This window comes from Gorilla gorilla, chromosome 14 (genome assembly GCF_029281585.2).
Source record: "Gorilla gorilla gorilla isolate KB3781 chromosome 14, NHGRI_mGorGor1-v2.1_pri, whole genome shotgun sequence".
In the NCBI taxonomy this organism is placed as follows: Eukaryota; Metazoa; Chordata; class Mammalia; order Primates; family Hominidae; genus Gorilla; species Gorilla gorilla.
In genome coordinates, this window is record NC_073238.2 from 64,198,025 (window position 1) to 64,215,304 (window position 17,280).

General features: G+C 36.6%; 1 protein-coding gene across 3 annotated transcripts in view; it reads right to left on the reverse strand.

The window, feature by feature from the left end:
- KPNA3 (karyopherin subunit alpha 3) overlaps nt 1-17,280 on the reverse strand; it is a 93,826-nt gene that overhangs the window by 3,577 nt on the left and 72,969 nt on the right. For all 3 annotated transcript variants that reach the window (XM_031001314.3, XM_063697389.1, XM_019039848.3), the window contains 6 exons: nt 16,833-16,877; nt 7,945-8,076; nt 6,627-6,755; nt 3,344-3,448; nt 3,174-3,245; nt 2,697-2,859 (listed from right to left, as the gene is read on the reverse strand). In XM_031001314.3, coding sequence (XP_030857174.1) covers nt 2,697-2,859; nt 3,174-3,245; nt 3,344-3,448; nt 6,627-6,755; nt 7,945-8,076; nt 16,833-16,877 — 646 coding nt within the window. The remainder of the gene's footprint in view (nt 1-2,696; nt 2,860-3,173; nt 3,246-3,343; nt 3,449-6,626; nt 6,756-7,944; nt 8,077-16,832; nt 16,878-17,280) is intronic.

Below are 17,280 nucleotides of genomic sequence, written 5' to 3' on the forward strand. Positions count from 1 at the left end.
TCTCGCTCTGTCACCCAGGCTGGAGTGCAGAGTGCAGAGGTGTGATCTCGGCTCACTGCAAGCTCCACCTCCTGGGTTCACGCCATTCTCCCGCCTAAGCCTCCCAAGTAGCTGGGACTACAGGCGCCCGCCACCACGCCCGGCTAAGTTTTTCTATTTTTAGTAGAGACGGGGTTTCACTGTGTTAGCCAGGATGATCTTGATCTCCTGACCTCGTGATCTGCCCACCTCGGTCTCCCAAAGTGCTGGGATTACAGGCGTGAGCCACTGCGCCTGGGCGTTTTTTCTTTCTTTTTTTTTTTTTTGAGACGGAGTCTCACTCTGTAGCCAGGGCTGGAGTGCAGTGGCGTGTCTCGGCTCACTGCAACCTGCACCTCCTGGGTTCAAGTGTCTCCTGCCTCAGCCTCCCAAGTAGCTGGGATTACAGGTGCCCACCACTATGCCCAGCTAATTTTTTGTGTTTTTAGTAGAGACGGGGGTTTCACCATGTTGGCCAGGCTGGTCTCGAACTCCTGACCTCGTGATTCGCCCACCTTGGCCTCCCAAAGTGCTGGGATTACAGGAGTGAGCCACCGCACCCGGCCAATCTTATTAATCTTACTGCCTCATAAAGTAATTTGTATCTTTCTCTTTGTTTTCCAAATGTTATTACCTTTATATAACCACAAAATGAGTTTTTAGAACCTTATAATTGGTATAAAAGATATAAAGATTTAAATTTTGAAAAACTTTCTTTAAAAAATGAATAGAGGTCTTATGTCCTATAGCCACAATGAACCTGGGAGAAAATATTTCCAGAACAGATATCATAGAATGCCTTCATTTATATTTCCAATATATTTACTCCACACATCATATACATGTTTATCAATTTCAAACCTTAATATTCTTCCTTGAAATGTCTTTTTGAAGGTTATTTTAAAATAGTTGCATTTTTTTCTTATATACTAATAAACCAGAAGAATGGGGGAAATCGTTGCCAAAGTGCTTTATACAATTATAAAATATTAATATGTATCCTAACTATTACTCCTATAGACAAAAGTAACTATATTGATAAAAAGCTGGAGTAGTAATTCTCTAAGTTTCTCAAACTTACTGTGTTATGAACCTGGCTACAATGCTAATTTTTAATTATCTTAATAGTAAGAAGATCTGGATTTTAACTTTGCTTCTATCACAACCTACTTCTGTCACCTTGGACAAGACTCCTTAAAATCTGTGGGATAATTTCTTCTCAAGAAACCCTCCCAGCTGGGCGCAGTGGCTCACGCCTGTAATCCCAGCACTTTGGGAGGCCGAGGCAGGCAGATCGCCTGAGGTTGGGAGTTTAAGACCAGCCTGACCAACATGGAGAAACCCTGCCTCTACTAAAAATACAAAAACTTAGCCGGGCGTGGTGGCGCATGCCTGTAATCCCAGCTACTAGGGAGGCTGAGGTAGGAGAATTGCTTAAATCCGGGAGACGGAGGTTGCGGTGAGCCATTACACTCCAGCCTGGGCAACAAGAGCGAAACTCTGTCTCAAAAAAATAAATAAATAAATAAATAAATAGAAAGAAAGAAATCCTCCCAGTCTGAATATTCTACGGTACTACTGCATTTGTTTTCTCTTAAAATAAATAAATAAATAAACAATAGAATATTCATATAGTCAATGAAATGTAAAATCTAAAACATGACATTATGATAAACTAATTTAAGGTTTAAACATGTTAGTACATATTGAACATGTACATTTAAAAACAGAATTTTAACATATGTTTCACATGTCATTAACTAAAGAATAATACAGTATGTCAAATCACAATTATTTCTCATTAAAATTTCAAAGTAACTGCCACAGTAATAACTTCGGGATGTAGCTGTGGAAATCCTAAGAATCATTACAAGATTGAAACAAAATATCTATGTGACTCAGAAGTCAGTAACCTTTTTCAACTATATGAAATAATATTTCCTAAAGTGAAGTCCACAGAATTACATGGTAATAACACACAAAGTGTTTCATTGTTAAGAAGTTTAAGAAATGCTGGATTAAATAAAGCTTTAACATTTATGTAGTGTTGTAAGGGCTCTTAAATTTGCTGTCATGCACTGTGACTTCAAGAGAAGTATTAGTGTTTCCTAAAATGCAATGTCAGGCCAGGCGCAGTGGCTCATGCCTGTAATCCCAGCACTTTGGGACGCTGAGGCAGGTGGATCACTTGAGGTCAGGAGTTTGAGACCAGCCTGGCCAACATGGTGAAACCTCGTCTCTATTAAAAACACAAAAATCCGCTGGGTGTGGTGGTGTGCGCCTGTAATCCCGGCTACCTGGAAGGCTGAGGTGTGAGAATTGCTTGAACTCGGGAGGCAGAGGTTGCAATGAGCTGAGATTGTGCCACTGCACTCCAGCCTGGGCGACAGAGCAAGATTCTGTCTCCAAAAAAAAAAAAAAAAAAAAAAAAAAGCTATGTTGTCAATCTCTAGAAGGCTATACAGTGACTTTCACAACCTGATTTTGCAAAGTATGGACTACTGTCTTCTGGAAAATCCTCTTGGAATGCAAACATAGTGAATAAAGAAAAGCAACATACTGTGATCATTTAAAAACAACGTATCCTAGTAATTTTCTGTCTAGTAAGTTGACTTTAAAGAACTTATGTTTCAGAGTTCCAGTGCTCAAATACTCTTCTTCCATCAATCCACTCTTACCTCCACATTCCTCTATTATTTCAGCTATTGTGCTTGCTTCATCACCGGCCATTATCAGAATGTTTTTTAGACCATCTAGAACCACCTGAACCACTTGAGAATCTTTCACTGACAGTAAATTACAGAACGGTGGTATTACATTCTGCTGTACAAGGTACTCAACCTAGACAACAAAAGAGAAGAAATATTTTTATTTATATAATTATCTATTTCCCAGTAGGGTGTCGTGCTACATGGAAGGCTGAGGCAGGAGGCTATCTTGAGCCCAGGAGTTGGAGGCTGTAGTGCGTTATGGTCACGCCTGTGAATAGCAACTGCACTCTAGCCTGGGCAACATAGTGAGACTCCATCTCTTAAAATAATAATAATTATCTTTTCCCCAAAAAGAACACAATACAGTCAGCAACTACTAAACATAAGAGAGCAGCATGCTTTCCAGTATTAACAATCATGACAGTTACAGGTTTTCAAACTCACCTGATCTTTTCTGCCACTTATTGTTAAGTTGCTGATTGCCCAAGCAGCTTCTTTTTGTGTTCCAAAGTCCCCCTGAAGGTTAAAAATGAGATCATAAAATGGACTCTTTATCCAAAAAGTCTTGGTTATTAACAGATTAATAGACACGGTGAACTCATAATATGACCAACCTTAGCAAGCTGATGAATAATCATAGGAATTAATCCAGCATCTATTACAGCTTGAACTTGTTGCTGGTTGCCTGCTGTTATGTTGGAAAGGAACCACACTGCTTCCTATAATTGAACAAAATATAGGGCACCTTTATTTGAAAAATAATACCTTTAATGTCTTTCTAATATATTTTATATAGACAATAACAAAATCACCTGAATTACGTTAAAGAGACTGTACCTAAAAAGTGATTAGGTATACAAAATTTTCCATTTTAAACAAGTTATAAGGAAACTTCCATTAATTATATTTGGGCTCCAATAACCTGGCATTTATCCATTCATTAATATATAGGCCTACTATAAGCTAGGCATTATTCTAGGAAATGGTGATTTTATAGAAATGAACAAAACAGAAATCTTTATTCATGGAGCTTACATGTCTGTGCATTAGCTTCCTCTAAAAGACAGAAATAAATATACAACTGAATTTCTTTTTTCTTTTCTTTTTTTTTTGAGACGGAGTCTCGCTCTGTCGCCCAGGTTGGAGTGCAGTGGCGTGATCTCGGCTCACTGCAAGCTCTGCCTCCCGGGTTCACGCCATTCTCCTGCCTCAGTCTCCCGAGTAGCTGGGACTACAGGCACCCGTCACCACGCCCGGCTAATTTTCTTCTGTTTTTAGTAGAGACGGGGTTTCACCGTGTTAGCCAGGATGGTCTCGATCTCCTGACCTCGTGATCCACCCGCCTAGGCCTCCCAAAGTGCTGGGATTACAGGCATGAGCCACCGCGCCCAGCCATTATACAACTGAATTTCTAAAACTACTTAAAAACTACTTCTAATAAAGGTGATTTCTTTTTTAATTTTAAAAAATATTTACTCACAAGATATAGTCATTCAAGTATTCCATAAAAATTAACCATCTAACTAGTCTAGCATGGGTCTATATAACATAAATATTCTAAAACTAAGGGATTTATAAGTCATAAACACGTCTGTGAGCTGTTTGCAGGTTAGTATCACATGTGTATCTTCCTCTTCCACAACTGAATTTGTTTTGCCATCCAACTGCGGTTAATAATTGCTGAATCTGTGTTTAGAGTACATGGGTGTTCACTATACTATTCTTGCACATTTTTTGTAGATTTAAAAAGTTTCAAACAGAAATGCTGAGGGAAGAAAATCAAGTTGGTAACTTCTACTTCCAGGGTCCTATGATAGTCTCAAAATGCAAGTAACAAATTTTCAAGGCAAAAAATTTTTGAAGTAACTAATTGCCTTGCTGAAGTTGAGATGGCATTTCTATGAAATTTTCCTCTACCCCCACGATACCCTCACTTAAAAGCATACTACATCACAGGCCGGAACCTTTCTATGCTGACTTCTGCCCAGCTGCCTCACTTCTCAGTTGTTTCCAATTATGGAATATATTCATTTAGCTAAAAAAAAACCCACCTATATTGTTAAAAATTTCTTTAGTAAAAGTAACTGGCCCAGAGTCTGAAAGTCTCTGGCTTCTTTGTCTTCACTGGAACAAATGTATCTATAAAATGTGTTTTTTGACACCATACTTTTCTATAAGAACCCAACAGTCAAATTATACTCAAGCAACTATATAAATATAGTTATGATGACGAAGAAGAAATGATCAGTTCTGCTGGGTTTGGGTGATGGTAGTATATTAGGCAGACAAAACTTTAGTAAACTAAATGTAAATTTATTTCTTTTTTTTTTCTTTTTTCCTTTTTTTTTAGACAGAGTCTCGCTCTGTCGCCCAGGCTGGAGTGCAGTGGCACAAACTTGGCTCACTGCAAACTCCACCTCCTGGGTTCATGCCATTCTCCTGCCTCAGCCTCCTGAGTAGTTGGGACTACAGGCGTCTGCCACCACACCCGGCTAATTTTTTGTAATTTTAGTAGAGACGGGGTTTCACTGTGTTAGCCAGGATGGTCTCAATCTCCTGACCTCGTGATCCGCCCGCCTCGGCCTCCCAAAGTGCTGGGATTACAGGCGTGAGCCACCATGCCCGGCCAACTAAATGTAAATTTAAACCACAATGAGACACCACTTCACATCTACTAGGATGTCAGTAATTTTTTTTAACAGAAAATAAACGTTGGCTAGGATGTGGAGAAATTAGAATTCTAGTAACACTGCTGGTGGGAATGTAAAACAGTGCAGCTGCAATAGAAAACGGTTTGGTGGTTCCTCAAAAAGCTAAACCCAGAATTAACATATGATCGAGCAATTCTACTCGCAGTTATATATCCAAAGAAACTGAAAGCGGGAACTCAAATAGGTATTTGTATGCCAATGTTCACTGCAGCATTCTTCGTAATAGTGAAAAGGTGGAAACAACCCAAGTGTCCATCAACAGAAGAATGTAAAAACAAAATGTGGTGTATACATACAATGGAATATTTATTCAGCCATAGAAAGAATAAAGTTCTGACACATGCTGCAAAATGAATGAACCTTGAAAACATGCTAGATGAAATAAGCCAGGCATGAAGACTTATTACATACTAGTAAGTACATATTACACAATTAATAATAAACTTGTCTATGAAGCTTGAAATCTTAAAAAGAGTAATTTTTCATGATCCTTCAATTTAGGCACCTCGTCTTTGGGTCCAAACTAATTTTGCTGGGAGATCAAAATTTTTATGATCGGTTCGTTTAAAAAAATACCAGCCCATTCAAATGGCAGATTTTGTCTGCACTTTCAAGTGGCTACTAATTTAATGATTGTTGCTATGCTCAGTCTACTTAAATAGAAACACAGGTAGTCTAAAAATGTTTTTTACTCTGTGATGACCAGGGCAGCACCTACCAGAAGTGATTAAAAGTTGAAAAAGGCTGGGCGCGGTGGCTCACGCCTGTAATCTCAGCACTTCGTGGGGCTGAAGCAGGCGGATCACAAGGTCAGGAGTTCAAGACCGGTCTGGCCAATATGGTGAAACCCCGTCTCTACTAAAAATACAAAAATTAGCTAGGCGTGGTGGCAGGCACCTGTAGTCCCAGCTTCTCGGGAGGCTGAGGCAGGAGAATCGCCTGAACCCAGGAGGCAGAGGTTGCAGTGAGCCGAGATCGTGCCACTGCACTCCAGCCTAGGCAACAGACAGACTCTGTCTCAAAAAAAAAAAAAAGTTGAAGAAAAACATTTGCAGAGGTGATTTAAAATAATTCTCATCTTCGCTGCAGTGGCTTTTAAGAAAAAACAAGTAGCAATAGAAACAAGGAGACAGTTAAAAATGAAACATAGAAAGAAATAGCATAATGAGGACATTATATGCCTTACCTTATTTATCTTCTCTTTTGGGTGTGATAAGAGATTTGGGAAGTGTGACAGGACATCACAATTGAGAACAACCTGGGTCTGCTCGTCGGTGCCAGTCACTATGTTGCCAACTGCTCTGAGGGCTGCTGTCTAGGGTGGGGATAAAATGTTTTCTATAAATTTATTTGCTTATAAGACTAATTCTATATTTTTCATAATCCTGAGAAAAAGTAAAAACGCAAGGCGTAAATAACACTTATTTCATCCTTTCACAAAGCACCAAGCAGTCTGAGAGCTATTCTGAATTTTAAATAGTCTCTTGTGAAAAACTGAAACTTTATGAAAAAAAAAATTGTGTGAAAATTGGTTGGAAAAAGATTCAAAAAATAAAAGGAAATTAAAATTTTAGAAGAAGTCCAGTTTCTTAAGGCTGGGCATGGTGGCTCATGCCTATAATCCCAGCACTTTGGGAGGCCGAGGCGGGGGGGATCACCTGAGGTCAGGAGCTTAAGACCAGCCTGGGCAACATAGTGAAACTCCATCTCTACTAAAAATACAAAAATTAGCTGGTGTGATGGTGCATGCCTGTAATCCCAGCTACTCTGAAGGCTGAGGCAGGAGAATCGCTTGAACCTGAGAGGCAGAGGCTGCAGTGAGCAGAGATCGCGCCACCATACTCCAGCTTGGGCGACAGAACAAGACTCCATCTCAAAACAATATATAATATTTTAATAAACACCTGGAATGGGCACACACTTCCACCTAGAAAGTCACTTTGGTAAAGCAGGATGAACAGATCTAGCAAGTGCCTACCCCTAATTAGAGTGGGAGAGAGAAAGAAGAAATGCAATTAGGTTATTGCAATTATTTGGGGGAAAGATAGAGTCTTGAACTAAATCTGTTGTTCTAGATAGATAAGGAGAGACAGATTTGAACCTATATAAGAAGAATTGAAATGATTTTGTAATGGAATGGGAATTGCAAGGAGGAATCAAAATTTCTAGCTTTGGCCATGCTGTTCACTGAAGGTAGACAAGGAAGAAGAGCAGGTTTGTGGGAGATGATCGTTTCATTTCTGTCTAGTTAACCACGGAAAGCTTGAAGGAGTTCTTAGATGATATGTATAAAGGGTCAAGAACAACTGGCTATACAGGTGTGGAACTCAGCAAAGAAACTGGGTGAGATAAAGATTTGGAAATCAACAAAATCAGGCTCAGGGACTAGCAGAAGAAATGTGGAAGATAAGCACTTACAGATAGAATTAAAGCCTAGTTGTACAAGTTAACTGGTTATAGCAAACACAACTGTATACAAATAAGAAAAATTTAAAAATACTTACTTGAACTTTGACTTCCTGATGGCTCAGAAGGGGCACAAGAAAGGGCACAACTCCTGAATCAATAACCATCTGTATCTGCTCATTACCTCCATCTGTCAAGTATGACAGAGCCCAAACAGTGTCTACAAGAATCTACAGGAAACACAAAAGAAAAACCATTTTACATATTTGTTTGAATGCTTTACTTGTTCAACACACCTCAGGAGTAGTGACAGAAAAAGTAACCAAATTTCAAGTTTTAGTTTAGTGGCAAAAATATCTGCTTAGCTGATTAATCTATTAAGTAGAAAGTACCTTATCTTTCTTTCAGTGCCTACCTCAGATCATTCTTCACAGAAAATGAGACACAGAAGTCTGGGAAAACTTCTATTCCAACTTCTGCATTTATGTATCAGACAGATGAATTTAAAAACAGGGAGAAAAAGTAATTCTCCCTGCCCTCACAAATTAGCTACCTAATAATCACACAGAAAAACACTATTTACAAGAATGAGGCCAACACACCATACTGTTTCAAGTTCAGAAGAGAACAGAAAGGTCATCTATTTACTCTACTGGTTTTCCAACATATTTAGCAATACAATTTTTCAGGCTACTAAAGTAAACCAATAAAAGAAATGACTTGGCACTTTAACTTCATCTGGGGAAAAAATTGTTTGAAAATCTCCTGAAATGTGTCCCCAACTGAAGTATAAACCTGGAGTATAAACCATGCCCTATGCCCATCCTAACTTTGCAACTACATAGAAGAAAACAGGCTTAGCGATCTGGTGATTCATTCAAGGTCAAAGATCTTGTATGTGGCATTGCTTGGTGTCGTCACAGAGGAATATAAGCACTGGTTGTAGCTTATGCGAAATCAAGATGTTTCCTATTAGGTCATCCAAATGGAAGACATCACATCTTTTTGCCCTAAAATAATAGCAGGCACCTGAATTCACATACCCTTCAAAAAAGGATATAGATGAATAAATAAAATAAAACTACACATATAACCCACACCCCTTCAGCATTACTAAGAGTCAGAGAACACTAAAAATTTCCATTATCTGTAAGAGGAGAAAAAATTAAATTCTAGCTTTTGTCTGGACCTCTTGCCTCAAGACTGTGTAAAAGAGAGGACAGAAGCTGGACCTAAGAGCTGAGCCCACCTACCAGCCCATTTCCCACTCTGGAAGTGAGGAGGCCTCCCCGCTGGAGGTGTCTGCAGATGCTGGGTCTGAGAACAAAGTCTGGCTACTGCCCACCCTGGCAGTAACAGTAACTAGATTTACCTAGAAACAGGGGTCTCAAAGCATAACACCAATATGTGTAGGCTACAATGGAAAATAACCCTTCATACCAAGATCCAGGAAATTCTCGAAAGAGAAAGACAGTCAACAGATGCCAATATTGAGATGACACACATATTGGAATTATCTGACAAGGACTTGATAAGATTTTAAAGTAACTATCATAAAAATGCACTGGTGAACAATTATGAACACATTTGAAACAAATTTAAAGTGGGAATTCTCAGCAAAAAAACCCGACATGATAGAAGGGGGAAAAAAAATAAATGAACCCAAAGATACATCAATAGAAATCATCCAAACTGAATAACAGAAAAAAAAAAGATTAAACAGAAATTAACTCTCAGGAACTTCCAGCACAATAACAATAGATCTAATATTTGTGCCTTCAGAGTCCCTACAAGGAAAGGCGGAGCTGAAAAAAATATGAAGAAATATGTTCCAAATTTGGCAAAATAGATAAGTCTAGAATCAGATTAAAAAATGGGAGGTTGAGGCAAGAAGAGAAAATAGAATAAGCTCATGCATCATTGCACAGGTAAGAGACAGAAGTAAAAAAAATATCATTTAAAACTGTCAAAACAGATAGTAAGAGAGCATTAAAAAGGTGTAAGAATAAAGGTAACCACTAGAACAAAAATACAAACTTCCCCAAATACCAAAAGAAAACTGAAAAAGACAAAAGTATGCTTAGCAGAGAAAAAAAAAAAAAACACAGGGACATTATTTCACAAAATGACAGTTCAAATCAATCTATCAACCTATGTGAATGGGCCTAACTAACCTATTAAAAAAAAAAAAAGATTTTCAAATTGGCCCTGGCTCTCAAAACAAACACAATTCCACGCTGTATACAAGAGACACACATAAAACAAAGAATTTGGAAAGGCTAAAAATAAAGGGATGAGCAAAAGTATGCCAAGTAAATGATAAAAAGAAAGCTGAGGTTGTAACCCTGTTAAAAGACCAGTAGAATTTAATCTAAAAAGAATTACAAAGAAAAAAGGATACTTTACAAAGTTAAATCCCACAATTTATCATGAAAATACAACAGTTATAAACATCTATTAACCAAATAGCCCTGCAATCACTGTTTTAAAGCAGAGAATAAACACACACACACACACACACACACACAAATATATGTAAAAACATACTAATAATAGGAGGTTTTAACATACTACTGTCATATGAGGGAAGTCAAATAGGCAAAAAATAAAGGTATAACTCTTATGAATATATATTGAACTTTATACCCTGATAATGGCAACTACAACTTGCACATGTACAAATATCATATTAGGTTCAAAGAAAACATCAATAAATTACCTAAGTCAGAAACATTACAAGCCTATCACAAGGCAATAAACTTATACATTAATAAAATGAAAACCAAAAAGGCTTTTCTATATAGAAATTTAATAGCCTTATATTAAACAGCTCTTAGGTGAAACACACACACACACACACACACACACACACACACACACACACACACAAACAGAAAAACCCAACAACAAAATTTCTATTTTTTTTTTCTTTTTGAGACAGAGTCTCACTCTGTCACCCTGGCTGGGGTGTAGTAGCACAATCTTGGCTCACTGCAATCTCTGCCTCCTAAGTTCAAGTGATTCTCCTGCTTCAGTGCCCCATGTAGCTGGGATTACAGGTGCGTGCCATCACAGTCAGCTAATTTTTGTGTTTTTAGTAGAAATGGGGTTTCACCATGTTGGCCAGGCTGGTCTCAAACTCCTGACCTCAGGTGATCCGCCCGCCTCAGCCTCCCAAAGTGCTGGGATTACAGGCATGAGCCAAAACACCTGGCCTAAACTCAACAAAATTTCTAAAAAGTTAAAACAAAAATGCCACACATCAGAATCTATGACATTTATTTAAAACAGTGATTAAAGGAAAATTCATAGCCTTAAAAATTTATACAAATTTGTCTGAACCCACAGAATGCACAACAGCAAGAGTGAGTGAACAACAGTGTAAACTACGGATTTTGGGTGATTATGACGAGTCAATGAAAAATACAAAAGTAATGAGATAAAGGATAGAAAAATCATAGATCTAACTAATAAACTGAAACCCTGGTTCTCTGAAAAAAACAAAAAACAAACAAAAAAACAACTAAGAAAAAGTCCTACCTAACTTAATTAGAAAAGAGCAGGGAGGGGGCACAAATACACAAAATCAGAAATGATAAAATAACCCTTAAAATAATAAATTAGAACAAAAAACTACCCTGCACACTTTAATGCAAGTAAATGTAGATGCAATGAATAATTTACTAGAACAATAGTTTATAAAAACTGACCTCCTTTAGAAAGAGTGCTTAAACAAGCCAACTTCCATATCAAAAATAAAGAAAATTATCATGAAACTAACTCCACAAAAAAGTACCAAAACCCCAAAGGATTTAAGAGGGAAACTATCAAATCTTCAAAGGTCAGACAGACTCGATGCTATATAAATTGTTCCAGAGTACAGAAAATGAAGGAAGCATAACATTAACACCTCAACTTTAATAAAACAATAAAAGTATAAAACCTAATACATCATAATTATAGCACCATTAACTGTATTAACATAATTAAATTTAATATTAATATTTGTAATTAATGTAAATTATTGCCTAATAAATTGAACAAAAGCTAAACTGCAAACCAGTATCACTTAACGTGAATGCTGATGTAAAAATCTGAAATAAAATATTATTAACAGAATCACATACTACATTGAGAAACTAACATATAATGATCAAGTGAGATGTTTCAAAGAATGCAAGGATGGTTCAATTTTTAAAAATATCATTAATATAAGTTTTATTAATAGATTTAAGGAGAAAATAATAGAATTTTCTCTACAGACACTGAAAAATTCATTACATTTTTTCAGTGTCCTTGATAGAACACCCAAAAAAGGAATGTATAGATATTTCTCTAACATAAAACATCTATAGTTCAGACAAAATGTAGATACAATAAAAAAAAAATTGATGAATTTGATTATATACAAAAAGTTCACATGGCAAAACATCATAGTCAAAGACAAAAGACAAACTAGGGAAGTATTTTAAGTATGGCAGAACTAATATCCTTAATATATAAAGAACTCTTAAAACCTAAGAAAAAGACCAAAAATCCTACAGAAAAACAGACAGTAAATATGACTAGTCTGTTCGCAAAGATACAAATTAAAATGGCCCTTAAATAAATGAAATAATGTTCAACGTCATTCATAAAAAGTAAAATGCAAATTAAAACTGAGATACTGTTTCTCACCTATCAGATGAGCAAAAATTTTAAATGTGACAACACACTCTATTGGCAAGGATACTGAGAAAGTCACTTTCACTTTTGAATGCATACTGCATACACTACATAATAGATAAAGGAGTCGAAAAATGTCGTTTAAAACTATCAAAACAGTAAAAAAGAAAAGATATAAGAATAAGGGCAACCACAATAAAGGCAACCACTAGAACAAGAATACAAACCTTCCCAGATACCAAGGCAAAATGGCACAACCCTTACAGCAGGGAATTTGGCAGTATGCAACGAAATTACAAATGCATTCACTCTGTGACCCAGCAATCCTGCTTCTAAGAATATACCCTGAAGATATACCTCCAATAATATGAAAACACACAATAGTCATTGGTATAATACTTTTACATTTGCAAAATTCAGGAAATGGCCTAAATGCCTATCCATAATAGTGTGTTTAAATAAACTGTGTCCACAAAACAGAATCCTGTGCAAAACGACATGATGCCTTAAGATGTTTCTCCATTACATGGTCACTACTATTAGCAGAAAACTATTTTTTCTTCTAACTAATATAATAATGAAATTGTAGACTGAGCTCAACTAATGGTTTTCAGTGGGGTCTCCATGACAATACCTCAAAGGCTGGGAGAAGGTAAGCTACAGCTGGGTGTTAGGCACCCTGAAACTGCAGATACTTGTAGTCTCTAATTTTTTATTTTTAGAGATGAGGTCCCAGTATGTTGCCTAGGCTGGGCTTGAACTCCTGGGCTCAAGTGATTTTCTTGCCTTTGATCTATATTAGCCTTTGAGCTATCAACCCAAAATAAAAATTTGACCATTTATTCTCTGGCTCCTTATCTACTACATAAAAAGCGTATGTAGTTCTTTAGACAAGACTATATGATCTAGAACCTATTAAATCTCTGCCTTATTTTTTCCCCACTATTTGTTCCACATTTTATGCTTCTATCACACTACTTTAATTTTATTTAATTGTTATTTTTTTTTAACACAGCATCTCGCTCTGTTGCCCACGTGGGAGTGCAGTGGCGTGATCTCGGTTCATTGCAACCTCCACCTCCCCGACTCAAGCGATTCTCCTGCCCCAGCCTCTCAAGTAGCTGGGATTACAGGCACGCATCATGATGCCCAGCTAATTTTTGTATTTTTAGTAGAGACGGGGTTTTGCTATGTTGGCCAGGCTGGTCTCAAACTCCTGACCTCAAGTGATCCGCCGTCCTCAGCCTTCCAAAGTGCTAGGATTACAAATGTGAGCCACCGTGCCCAGCCATCATCATACTACTTTTAAAAACTCCTTTGTTGGTTCTTCTTCCCTTGCTGCCATTCCTGAAACGCCAGGAATTCCTGAGTTACATTTTTAGCCCTCCTTCCGAAATACAGCCTCCCCCAGGCGATCTCACTCAATGCCCAGGTTTTCATCAATCCTTTAAATACTGACAAATCCAAAATCTGTATTGTCTTTTGCTTTTGGAAAATACTGCCACTGAGGAACAACAAGTTCCAAGTTCTACTCACTTTATTTCCTAACACTCAAAGTTTTTTCTCCCTTAATGATTCCTATTATTGCAATTTAGTAGTAGTCCATGCCTTCATCAACTTCCCTAAACCTATTATGATAGCAAAATACATCTACCTACAGTCAAACTTTCCCTACTTCAAACCTTCCATACCTTTTCTGTGTTATTTGTCTGTTACAGATAATTTTATCTGTATAAAACAGAAATATCATTTCTCGATTTAAAAAATCTACAATGACTCTGCAGTCATTACAAGATAAACTTAAAACTCTTTAATATAGAATCAAAAACTCATATAAAAAAATAGCAGGGAGTGGTGGCATGCACTGTAATCCCAGCTACTGGAGAGGCTGAGGCAGGAGAATCCCTTGAACTCGGGAGGCGGAGGTTGCAGTGAGCCTAGATCGCGCCACTGCACTCCAGCCTGGATGACAGAGCGAGACTCTATCTCGGAAAAAAAAGAAAAAAAAAAAAAAAGAATCAAAGACTCTGCAAATTAACTCCTTAGCGAACGTATTAGGTTATTATCTACATGTATTCTCTTAAACCTCCATGTATTCTTGAGTTCTTAATATTTTCCCCCGTGTTCTTGAAATGACTTTCTCTCAACCTGTGAAAATCCTATTCATCCTAGTTATATGACATGAGACAAATTACTTAAGTACCTCTGCTTCTTTTACAACGATGGAGATAATGAGAGTACCAATCTCACAAGACTTTTGTAAGAATTAAATGGGTTAACATAGCAAAAGTGCTTAAAACAGTGCCTGGCAGATTTTAAACTCAATAAATGGTAACTATGAACACATTTGACTCTGTCCCCACTTCTGTCTCCTTATAATGCTCGTCTCAAATGTTACTTTGTCAATGAAGCTTTCTGCTTCGCCAGCAAAATTATCTGTGCTTCCATAATATAGCACTTTGGTCATTGCTCTATCTTTTTTTCTTGTTGGCTTTCATACCATGTTTTATGTTTATGTGCTTATGGTATGATTTTTTTTTTTTTCACTGTGAGCCTATGGATTATACTGAATATGTGATCATGGTATGAAAAAGCACAGGCCTTGGACCTGGCTTCAGTTCTCAGGTATGGCTCTCATTCACTGCATGACCTTAGAAAGATTATTTAACTATACCGAGTTTCAATCTCTGTATTTGTAAAATAGGAGAATAAAACTTATCTTACAAGGATACTGGTAAGATAAAAGGAGTCTACAGAGAGATCCAGCACAGCAATTTCTTGACATAAGTTCTTTCCTTTTAACTCTTTTTACATCTTTAATGTTAAGGTCTTAGAAGGCACGGTCTCTTTATGTCTTATCACTGAGTGTACAATTCATGGCACAATTCTGGCTTTAAGTGGAACAATTTGTGAGTGTTTGCTAAACTTGACTAATATACCTGTAACTACAGTACACTGCCACTTTAATACCCCAGCTTTCACATAAACACAACCAACAGATGGTGAAAGCTTTTATTTGCCTATAATTAATTCTATAATGTTCTGGGGGAAAGTCCTGAGGCAAACAGTAGATATTTTGCTTATTCCCCTTTTAATCTTTGCTGTCAGAAAGCTTACAACTAAACTTAACTTTCAACAGCAACAACTAAACTTCTGTATAAATTTTACTTTTTCCTTTACAGATATTATCTTATATGTCTTTTGTTAAGTCACTTTATATCCATTTTGGAAATAAGACGGCATATAAACATGTTTTACTTCATTTTAATGACATTTTAGGCTGTGTCAAACACAAAGTGACTTTAGCTACCTTTAAAAGATTCCATCCTAAGAGCTTAAAATCTGCAAATGAGCTAGAGTAATGTGATACAATTTTTATATACAAATTATATTGCCTTGTGAGAAAGGTAAGCAAAGATGTATTTCTTTGTCCCAGTGATAAATTACACACAATTCACAATTCTGCCACACATATACACATATGTATGTACATGTTATGTGTATGTAGATAAAGATAAGATTACAAAAACACAAATATACAACAAATCAGAAAGAGATGTTAGTTAGAATAAAAGAAACTGGATCAACACTAGTCACCGAAATTTATCCACTGTTTTACTCCATGGAAAAGTAACAATTTACCTTACTGCATTTAGGAGAATTTTCAGATTGCCTAGATAGTATCAAACTTGCCAGAATGTTGACAGTAAATGCTTCACTAAATCTGAATATAATGAAAAAAAATCACCTAAAAATGCCTTGCATTTAAAACTATATATTCTTCTATACTATATCTAAAAAGACCGTAGCATAAAAAGGCAGCATGGTTTTGTGACAAGTACCCAAGACCTGTTATGAGAAGACTTTAATTTGAATATTGACTCTGACCCTTACTAGCTCTTCCACTTTAGATAAGTCATTTAATCTCTCTCTGAGAGTCCGTTTCTTCTTATTCTATAAAATGGGGGGAATAATATCTAGCCTATCTGTTGTAAGAACCAGTGAGATTTTTTTTAAAAAGTAAGGTGTTTCATGAGGTTTTACCGCTTTACAAATATTAAGGTTTAAAAACACTACTTAATAATGACAGAAATAAACCACATATGCAGTAATTTCTCAAAAGTGAGCATTTTTGCTGTCTGGCTGTTACTGCTTACAGATTTAAGCTATAAACCTAATTTAAGCTTAATCCTATTTCTGAAAACTGTAAATACGTTGTAGAAACTTGACAAGTTGATAAAATGTATGCTGACACTTACATAAAAACCCTTTCTGTCCCATCAAGAGCAAAATCCCACATTTAAGCTGCTTCTTAACTTACATTTATATCCGTATGGTATATGAGGACACATAAAGCTGGCAAAATCTGAGGAAAGAAAATAAACAATACTTAACACTAGTTAATTAATATGTCTGCAAAAATAAACAACTTTGACATAAAAAGCAGGTAAATATGGTTTGTAGGGCGAGAAAGACAATGTTAAATTTGTCTGAATATCTTTTAGGAAAATGAAAACCTGATAAATTCAATCTAAAAAAACCAAAAACATATCTCAAATGTTAAACTGAAATATGTTCAATTAACAAGTTAAAATATCCAAATAAATCTGGCAGAAGTTAATGTACCTTAAAATAAAAACATTTGTTTTTAATAACCTTCTTTATGGCATAAAATGTCAAGTGGAAAAAACGGAGATGCAAATATACAGTTACAGCTATTTAAGAAAAGCTACACTTAAAACTGCCATAATTGTCTCACTTACCTGCTT